The sequence below is a fragment of the Lipotes vexillifer genome, unplaced genomic scaffold (assembly GCF_000442215.2).
Source record: "Lipotes vexillifer unplaced genomic scaffold, Lipotes_vexillifer_v1.1 scaffold459, whole genome shotgun sequence".
Taxonomy (NCBI): Eukaryota; Metazoa; Chordata; class Mammalia; order Artiodactyla; family Lipotidae; genus Lipotes; species Lipotes vexillifer.
The window spans coordinates 1,808,031-1,818,761 of record NW_006769874.1 but is presented as its reverse complement, the minus strand read 5'-3'; the positions used below and the strand labels follow the sequence as shown (position 1 = coordinate 1,818,761).

At 50.4% G+C, this 10,731-nt stretch overlaps 1 protein-coding gene across 1 annotated transcript in view; it reads right to left on the bottom strand.

The window, feature by feature from the left end:
- Nucleotides 1-3,319: 3,319 nt before the first annotated feature.
- Nucleotides 3,320-10,731, bottom strand: part of AFDN (afadin, adherens junction formation factor) — a 94,263-nt gene continuing 86,851 nt past the window's right edge. Inside the window, 3 exon segments of the mRNA XM_007445918.1 lie at nt 3,320-3,473; nt 4,301-4,385; nt 7,833-8,109. Of these exon segments, the coding sequence (XP_007445980.1) occupies nt 3,320-3,473; nt 4,301-4,385; nt 7,833-8,109 (516 nt within the window).

Sequence of the window (10,731 nt, the reverse complement as noted above, 5' to 3'; positions counted from 1 at the left end):
CTGTGCCCCTGCCCCCTCCCCCTCCTCTTTCCCATCTCCATCAGCAGCCCATCGTCCACTTGGGTCATTCAAGCTGGAAACCCGCTGTGGGGCAAGCCCCAGACGTGCGTGGTCCCCGTCACCCCGCGGACGCCGCCTGCCCTTTTTCCCCACGGCGGACAGAGCCGCCCTCAGGAGGGCGCTGGCTTCCTCCCTCACCTGCTCAGAGCCAGCAAGAAGCTGCCTGTCCACCCCGCGCCCCCTGGCCCCCTTGCACCGCTCTGCCTGGGCTCGGGCGCCCTGGCCTGTTGCTCTGAGGGCAGCAGCCTTGCCTCACTTTCCGCTTCTGCCTGCAACAGTCTTGTCTCCCAAAGGGAGGGCTGTTTTCTCAGTCTACCATCTCCGTGATTTCAACTGGGTCCTTCTAGTAAACCTTCTAAGTGCCCTGGACATCTTCTTTATGCAAATTCATAGTTACTACGTTTATGTAAACGAACCACGTATTTCTGTCGCCCAAGATCTGCTTTGGGATACCTGGGTGACCAGTGACTCACAGGTAGGCACCCGTAAGGCATATTTGTTGAATAAACCGTGCAAGAAATTGGCTTTTATATCCCAGTTTCAAGTCGAATATGTATCCCTGGGGTTACATGACTTCTTTGAATAAACTGCATGAATACAGGCATGAGAACTGGTCACTTTTTGTACCTATTTCCCTTCTGCAAGCCATTCCACCTCAGTTTTGCCAGGGCCAAACGTTACCCTAAATGTGTAACTAAATCCTTGAAATCAGCTTTCCACAGGCAAAGCAGAGAGGAAACCACTGTCCCATGGCCACACTGGAAAGCTGTCCGGTGCTCGCTGACCCAGCGGACAGACCCCTGGCGGGCAGAGTCATTACTGCCATTAAAAGCAACAGAACCGTGGCCCTGGGATGAAACTGAATCAGTATTAACACCGTCTCTTTTAATTAAGTTTTCGTCCTCCCGACTTCAAGCACCTTTTTGGGCCTTAACGTATACTAAAAGTGAACACTTACAGTCCCAACACGTTAACAGCCGGTGCTACGAGGTCTCCTGAGTTTCTACCACCGAGATGCCCCTTCCTTCGGGAAAGTCTTTCCTGAAACCCGACAGCCCCGCTCAGAGGCCACGGTGAAGGTGGACGGGACACGCAGGCGACCACTAGCCCCCGGTGGGCGGGCCCTTGCCCTCAAGCACGTGGCACAGGCATCCGGTTCACACACACGGGCAACGGTGGGACGGTGTAACCGAGCAGCAGCCTCGGTGCCCAGCAGGACAGAGCAGCCGAGGCTCAAGGCGAGTCTGGGACGACCGCAGGCTGGGCACTGGAGCCACGGCCAAGGGGACCTGGACCCTCCGTCCGTCCGTCTGTGCAATCGGGATGGAGAACGTCCTCACGACTGACACGGGACGGGAGTGATGCCCGGTGGACGGATGAGTGGACGGGAAGGGGAGACAGGGGAGGGGGACTGATAGCACAAAGGCAATCTTTTCAGCACTGTCAAAATCATAGCAAATACACTTAAATACATACAAAGTTTATTAAAAATAGGTTGCCAATGAAATACAGTAGAAATGGAAAACTACAGCAGTTCTGATGTCTTCTCCATAGTAATGCACAGTTATGAAAAGCACTTTTACACATATTCACATTTGACCTAATCGTCCAAGGACGGCCAAATCCACGTGTACGGGTTTACAACCACACATACCGATATCCCTGCGTGTAAATATTTACATGTACTTGCATGTACTTAGGTGTATTTGTTGTTTTTCTATATATTAACAGAATAATAGTTCACCTGCATCTTTTTCTTTAAAGAAGGTGTGGATTTAGTCCCCATAAGGCTGCCAGTGCTCTCAAGACGTCTGGGAGGGGCAAGCATGCAAATCCTTCATAAACACTTAGAACCACTGTACTCTCTTACCTAACAAGGGAAATGGTAAAAGCACACTTCCAAATAAGAACCCTGACAGACACAGAAACTATTTACACTCGCATTTTAATGACTTGCCACATAGCTCTCGTGAAAGTGTGCGTATCCTCCTAACACACCTACTGGTAAGAGAACAACATGGTACAGAAAATCATCTAGACCCACAGCAGGGCTTGTCAAATAGAAAATCTGCTCTTAATCACAAGGTAATTTACTGTTTGAACATCACGTAATATTAAACAAAGTGAGGTCCGTTTCCCCAACACCAGCCACGTATTCACAGCCAAAGAAGTGACAGTGGTAACTAATAATTCATGAAAATTAAATAACTATTAGAATGTGTAAAAAAATAGCCTGAACGCCGTACGGACTTCTCTTACAGTATTTAAATTACAGATGCCATATGCAATCGAACCCCTTCCTTTCCCTGACAGCAGATCGATGTAAATCCAGTTCTTTTTCAAATTTTGAATTTCTGAGTTGTGCTCAAGTGTCACCTACTAAGCTCTCATTCTTCTTAGATATTTTTGTTCCTATTCATGTCAACACTGTTCCGTAAAGATGTCCTCTTTTATAGATTCCCTTGGAATATTTCAAACAGTTAACTTTCTAACGTAACTGCCACCTTTAAAACCACCAATGACTTACTGGTATAATAATAATAATCTGATATTTATAAAAATAAAATTTCCTAAGCTTAAATCCTCAAAATTTTCTTCTTGGAGAAACTTGTTTTAATCAAATACTAGAGCTGAGCCGGAGGGCTGTCCCTGTAGGGAGCAGAATGGAGCATCTTACTTGGAGGACGCTCGGGTCTGGGCTGCTTCCCGGCTGCAGGGACAGGAGGACGCCAGCTGTGGACTCCTCAGCACACAAGCGCGTTTCCGCGTGGTCCCTCCTGGAAGGTGAAACCTGACTCTCCCGCAAAACAGACTGCAGGTGCCGCTACACAGTGCAAACGACAGCCTGGGGAGTTCAAGCTACTCTGTCTGATAAGCGAACATAAGGTTTCAGAAAAAGAACAGAAATAGGATGTCTTTGTGCTCTCGGGGGGAGGACGGGGAGGGACGCAGCACCTCGTTACCCTCCACTGCCCTCCATTCTTCCCCCTTCCAGGCCCAGACTCTAGAAGAGAAACGAACAGAAAAAGTTATCTTCGTGGGCGTCAGATAATGAAGAAAGCAGACAGCGTCTGAATTGTAGAAATGACACTCTCTTGGTAAAATAAAATGGAATTTCTTTGCGCTGGAACGCTTCCAAATGCCAACGCTTCTAGAAACAGGAATCACCAGTGGCTTGGGAAGGTGGCCCGCCCGAGCCTCCAGGCAGGCGCAGCCCGGAAGCACAGCGAGAGGCCTGGGCTGGACGCAGGGGCCTTCCTCACTTCGTGTTCAGCTCGTTCTCCAGCTCCGTTAATTTGCGAGAGGCTTTCACTTTATTGGAGACGTCGTGGCCTTGGGAGAAGAGGCGCTGGCGCTCTCTGAACGTCAGGTTTTCAGGGGCTCCAGGACCCCCAGGTACATCCGCGTCTTGGCTGCGTTGGAAGGAAATGCAAAGGGTTACTGTTCAAAATAGAAATAACCCGTCAACGAGTAGCTGAGTTTACATAACGCGCAATTCAGTAAAATTTAGAACAAAGACTCATTCTTTGTTAAATTTTGTCATACTCCTGCCTGTGGGCTGTATTTAAACCCATGTAGAAAAAGGGCAAAATGTTCTTTTACTAAAATGTTACCTTTCTTCAGTCACACCCAACTCTCAAAAAGCTATAGCGACTTCACTTTTAGCAAAAGAAGGTAATACTCAGTAGTTAAGTTTAACTAAAGAGGTATCGTTCCGAAATCCAGCATTTTAATGAATCCCACATGTATCCGAGAGGCATCTATCAACATACTAACTTAATAAAAAGTTATGGTAAGATGCTAAAGATTTTCTGGATTAGTTCAACGTCAATGACTTAAGAACCGTTTGGGCATCAGCCGTTCTGACTAAAACCTAGCTGAGGACGTTCGCTGAAGATTCAGGGGGCGGCCTTTCGCGGTCCAACAGGACACCTGGGCTTTTTGCCCTGGACTTTACGACCTTCTTTGGTGGAAGCAAACAGCAACGTGTCCAGCTGCCTCTAAAGTTCTGACCGGAAAGCCTGGTACCTACGCACCGTCTGAGGCAGAACTATGTTAGCAACACAAGATAAAACAAAGCCTCTGTGCTCACGCAGTTCTGTACAATGAGAAACACCTGAGCTGACAATGAAGTCTGAAATTTCAGCCCAGCCTCATAAACGGTGGTGCAAGAAAAAAGTCCTTGAGGACGAGACACTCGTCCAGCACGAGTTCAGTTCTAGCAAGTTCTAGCAAATACCTTTTAGACAGTTTCTCTCTCGGATCGCGATAAACGTCATGGGCCCCGATCAGTGCTCCAGCAGATCCCACGTAAGAGTTTGGTCCTTTCCCATAAAAGGAAAAGTCAAAGTTAAAGTACTTGCATTATTTCCCAAACTTCACTCATGATGAAGATGCAGTGCTCATGACGCCTTTAAGTCCTGAATAAAGAAGCAGCCAGAGGCTCTTCAAATCAGTAAAAGATCCACCAACTGGAAACTCACATCCCTCGGTGGCCTGAGCAACCCAATGAGGACCCTCACAAGGTGCTAAGTACCTGGCCTGCTGCCTTTTATCATTAGAGAGGAAACCAGCATAAAGTCTTAGGGGGTAACAGCCGAAAAGTTCAAATCAGGTAAAATGTGTAACTATCATGAATTCACACTAAAAATCCACAGAAGACTGACTTAAGTGGGGAGATAGCAAAATTTTTCACACTCCTGACACTAAGAATTTTCTTACAAAATCGCAGAAAGCAAATGTAACCCAAAGATTAAGAAGTAATGCTCCTCTTTTCAGGACAGCTACTGAATTGTTCCCCCACAAAATGGCTATAATTCTTAAAACTTTTGGAAAAAATGAGGTACTAAAACCCCCTAACGTTTGATACTAACGCTGCATATACAAAATCACTGACAAAATAAAAAGGAGACGTGAATCAGCATGGTGTGACTGTCAAGACACCTGGCCTATGGCCCAGCCGGTAACTATGGGCGAGTGACACTGCCCGGCCTGGTACCAGCACCACATGCTCATCTGCTGCAAAGGGCTGCTGAAGATCAAAAGAGATGATGCGGGGTTTCCCTGGTGGCGCAGTGGCTGAGAGTCCGCCTGCCGATGCAGGGGACGCGGGTTCGTGCCCCAGTCCGGGAAGATCCCACGTGCCGCGGAGCGGCTGGGCCCGTGAGCCATGGCCGCTGAGCCTGCGCGTCCGGAGCCTGCGCTCCACAACGGGAGAGGCCACAACAGTGAGAGGCCCGCGTACCGCAAAAAAACAAAACAAAACAAAACAAAAAGACATGATGCACGTAAAAAGCTTTAGATGCATCCGAATGTAAGGTAATAACGCCACTAAGGATGTATGATTAAATCAGTACTAAGGTATTTCTGCTAATTGTTAACATCAGCAAGAGAATTTCACACTTTGAAAAATCTTTCGCATATAACCTAGGGTGGAGGAATCAACGCTCGAAGTACTCAGCAAACACTGACAGTGTTGTGCACCGGATTAAACAGGCCACAAAACTATCACAATATTTCAACACTAAAATTATCCTTTTCAGACAGGTTGCGCAAAAGTGAATGCTTATGTTTCTTTCCTCCTTTTATAAAAGGAGCGTCTGACGTGCAGCCATGTCTGATACGTCCAAGACAGAGCTCAGTCACTTCTGACGGGTCCCTGCACGCATCGCATCTTCCCTCACGAGTTAGCGCAGGCCACCGGATCATGGCCCGGGAACTCACCCTCCGCAAAGACTCAAAAGATTAAAGAGAAACACATCTCTAACGTAAAGTAATCTGTTCGGGGCCTTTAGATAAATTATTCGCAGAGTGGAAAGCTTTCAATTTTAATTCTACATTTTCCCTTCATTTTGCTTTAAAAACGTTGTGTTTTATCTTTTGAACTTTGATTTAAGAATACTTGCTTCTTCCCACTGGTAAAAATCAATTCTTGAAAAATTTCAGAATTTTTAATCAGAATATCTAATAGTTTCAGCTGACTATATATGAAGTAACACTGCACATTCTTTTTTTTTTGGCGGTACACGGGCCTCTCACTGCTGTGGCCTCTTGCGTTGCGGAGCACAGGCTCCGGACGCGCTGGCCCAGTGGCCATGGCTCACGGGCCCAGCCGCCTCGCGGCACGTGGGATCTTCCCGGACCGGGGCACGAACCCGTGTCCCCTGCATCGGCAGGCGGACTCTCAGCCACTGCGCCACCAGGGAAGCCCAACACGACATATTCTTCAAATCTTTTCCAAAGAGCTTTTTTAGTAAAGAACATTTTTTAACACGTTGCTATGCTAAAATTGGACATCATCCATTCCAATCCGTACCCTAACCCTACTCCTCACAGCATCAGGGGAAGAACCGAGCCCAGGCCACAGAGGCTCATGGCAGAGGGGAGAGCTGAACAGGGTGAGACAGTGGGGGAGATGGCGGACGCAAGGCCAGAACGCAGACAACTCTGCACTTTACGAGGAATCTTCAAGAAGCAGGAGCGACCAGACGCAGGGTGTAACCTGCTCCCATGCGGTACTTTTAGTGTGAAATAGAAGGGTTAGTGATGTGACTGAAAGCCCAGATGGTTAGAAGTGACACCGCACTACAATATCCCTCATCAAACCTCCTATTTATCTGTGTCACGACACTCCCAAAACATCTAAGGTTCAGCCTGTAATCTGATGCAAGGAGACCGATGGCATCTTGCTTCAAAATTGCTATTATCACACAGGTCTTTAAAGGTACCACATTCTAGATATTTGCAACAGAAATTTTACAAAAAGATTTAACGTTGGCTTCTAAGTGACTCGACCTAAGGATTACCTACTAAACCTTCCAAGTGAATCAGAGCTCTGACTCAGGTGGTAAGAAAGATCCTAGTAAAACTCGTTTACCTACGAGTCACGGTTACTTGAGTTTGACTATCCAGTTCTTTTAGAACTGCCAGGAGCCCGATGCACGGACTCTGCAGAACCGAGAAGACTCAGTTTGAGCACCTTTACTGCCAGCCTCCCGACGTTTAAAGGGGCCGGGTCAGGCTGAAGAGTCTGAATCTCGATAGCGCACAGCTGTGCTTTCAGTCTAACTTTCAGCGCTGTCTCCAAAGCTGATTGGGAACACGGGCCTGCAGCACCCGTGGGTGTGCTCTGCAGTCCACGGAGGGTCACGGCCAGAGGCAGCCGCACGCCCCCGGGGCCTGGCCAGCAGGGCCGGGACGTGTGAGCATGGGAGGGGCCGGGCTGGCTCGGGCGGGCGTCGCCTCACACCCACCCCGACAGCGCGGCTAAGCCGGCAACACGAAGTTCTGTGTGTGTTAAACAGCTGGAAGTACACAGGGGCCGACGGCACTGGCGACAGCAAGAAATTTAACCGTGGACACCGAGATGCTCGAGCGCGCACCCACTTGTTTGAGGGAGGGGACGCAGGCCGGGACCAACAGCACTTCAAGCGATTAGGGGGACGGAGGAGGGCTGCCGCTGCCGGCTGACTGCGGAAACGGGACGGTTTCCAGTGCGGAGATCACTGCTGGCGCCCTGAGAGGGTCTGCCCCAGAGCAGGAACGCCGGCCTTCCGGCTGCGCTGGAGCAGATCACCAGGCCCAGCCCGGCGATGCAGAGAGAGCCCCGCTCCACGGCGGGCGGCGCGAGCCCAGCGGAGCGGAGGGGCCGCCGGACAGACGGCAGAAGCTCGGCTTGGTGGCAGGGGCGGCGGGTGGGCTGGAGAGGAAGATGCCACCGCAGGCCAGTGCCGCAGCCGGGGGAGGGCCTGGCGCAGGAGGTGCATCCTGACCTGCCGGGCCGCCGTCCTCGTCGTCGTCGTCCTCCTCGGCGTAAGCCACGAGCTTGGCGGTGTACAAGGCGTCGGGGGAGAGCACCTGCGCCTGCAGGTAGGAGGCGGTGCGCTGGGGCGGCGGCGGGGGCGCGGGGGCCGGGGGCTCGTAGCCCCGCGGGAGCGGAGGGCGGCCCAGGCCCAGCTCCTCGGGCTCCAGCAGCTGGCGCTCGGCCTCGTCGTGCTGTCGGCGCCGCTCGGCCTCCAAGCGGCTGTAATACCCCTCCTCCTGTCGCCTCTGTGGCGGGGGACAGAAGCGCGAGGTCAGCGGGCAGGAAGGGACGGGCCTGCCCCGGGTCCCCCAGCACCACAGCGGATGGACCCGGACACCGTCTTCCCTTGGGACTCGACACCAGACCGCGTGGGGACGGGGGAGGGAGGAATGAAGGAGCTGTCAGGGCCCCAGCCCCAGGTACCACGTGGCTGTCCCATCCCCAACCGCTTCTCTCTCTCTCCTTCTGTTGCCGGTAGGACAGTAACTTACCTGTTACTCCTGAGTTTAAAGACAAAAGCACACCAAAACTAGGCTGCAACTGCCTTTCTACAGCTGGCACTTCCCAAAGTGCAGCCCTGCGTGCTTTTCCACCGAACCCCGGTAAACTCAGAAGAGCGGACCTTCCTTGACAAGAAGGACGTGATTACGTCACCTGGCTGACTTCTAGGTATGCAGAGGGAAGCGACTAGGAAACCCCGAACTGTAAAAAAACATTACTCATCTTTCCAAGGTCACAACCAATACGCTTTCCACGGTTCTTAATTGGTATTTCAAATCTTAATAAACTCCCTGCCAGACAGAAAATTGAGAGAGCCAGGCAACAAGATATTCAAATATATTTTGACACAGACTGTACATTTTTTCTGACATACATCTGCACGAACTACAGTTGACAGTGTTAATTTAACATTGAAAACAGTAACAGCACAGTTTTGTTAAAGATTGACAGGCGTTTCAGAACACAGGAAAAAAGTGAAGAAGAAAGGAGATGAAAGATCAGACAGAATAACCTGCCTTAACTTGAGGAACGTTCAGTGTACAACGTGCAACGTACAGAACGGAAGGACAGTGGCCTTTAAATTCATTCAACGGAAGGCGACTAATTTAGGGGCCTTGCTGGCATTAGGATTAAAGCTTTTAGTCCCCATTTCACTTTGCACACTGTGTCTTCTCCCTACTCCCTCCACACACACACACACACACACACACACACGCACACAGTGGGCAAAACTTCACCTTCTGAGGGAGAAAACGCTAAGAACAAATGCCAGCCTCAATCCTGGCCCTGGGCCCCATTTCTCACTTTATCTTCTTACACTGTGTTGAGACACCCTGAAGGAAAAACATTTTTACCTTATTTTCTACACAAAATGAGCGTTCTCTTAAGAGTGTGGAATTAAACCTGGAACGACCTCTGCAGAGTTTAAGTGGAGTTGTGAGGAATCTTAGTATTATGTGAACAAAGCTCACTTGGTCACATTTTAGGGAAACCAAAACATGTTCTTTCAGTTACACTAAGAGCAGGTATACAGTCATATGAACCGAGAAGACTGCATTCTACCCAAAAAGTGAACGGCACATTTTCCTATGACGGAGCAAACCCATCAATTTTGGACATTCTATATAAAAAATAGGTTATTCGGCTTCTTTTTACACTGAGTGCTCAATCATAGAAGCAGTTACCCACACACAGGTGCATCTGACATAATCACGACTTGTGAGAACGCACACTGGAAAAAAGTCAAATAACCCAGGAGTTTCCCAACGTGGAGAACACGGCCTGGCCGCCTCCCTGCGGGCACTACTCCCAGGTGGCCGAGGGCTCAGGCAGAGGTGGGACAGACAGCTGAGGGGCCCGGCCAGGAAAACACACCCTGCGAGCAGCCCTGGGACAGCAGCACGACAGACACTGTTAAAACCCGGGTCTAGTGGCTCAAAGTGTGGAAACCCCATTTCCTTAGACGCATTACTGACTTTGACAAGCTCGAGGGGAGCCTCACCACGAAACCCCAGACTCTGGAAACAGCGCACAAGCTCTTCAGGCACAGCCGACAGCACGATGACAGCAATGGCAAAGGCCAACAGACTGTAGACACGGCTCGTTTCGGTGCAGGTGTGCCCACGTCATCTACCTGGCTCGCACTTAACCAAGTCATCCGTCATTTCCACTCTTACTCTCTGCCTGTCGCGCCCCCACAGACCCCATCACTACCAGAGCCCCCCAAGCTTCCTCCTGCAGGGTGCGCTGTGAGGGTGCTCGCTGGACTTTCCCCACCAGAAGCCGTGACCTCAGAGCTCCCGCCTTCACAGAAGGGAAGTAACGGAAGGCCAGCTTCTCCCACACCTCGTCCAGGGACCAGCCGGCCCTGGAGAGACCCGGAGGCGAGCCCAGAGCCGCGGCGACACGCCCACAGACGGCAGGGCCTGGAGGGCAGCGTCACCAAGTGCCCATTTCTCAGGGGAGCTCAAGTGTGCTGTCATGTTAAAAGCAATTAAAAGGATTACCTGAATCTCAGAAACCCACATATGGAAACAAAGCAATAACTCAGGATATCTACCAGATTACACACTAAATTAAATTTCCTTGTATCGTGTTTTCTATAAGCCATTTGCTCTCTTCACCCCTGACCAGAATTAAGTCACGAAGTAACCGATTTGAAACCCTTAAGGTTAACAGAGTGACTTCCTAGTTTCCTGTCCTTCCCACGGCCCGACCTCCCTGTGAACAACTGGACACTTGTCACCTTCACAGTGACAAGCTCGACCCCGTCCAGCAAAGACCAGAGGCCCGAGCACACAGAGGCCCCACAGTCCACAAGCTTGAGCGACAAGACTCGGAGAAGAGGGGGAGGGGGAGATCCCGGG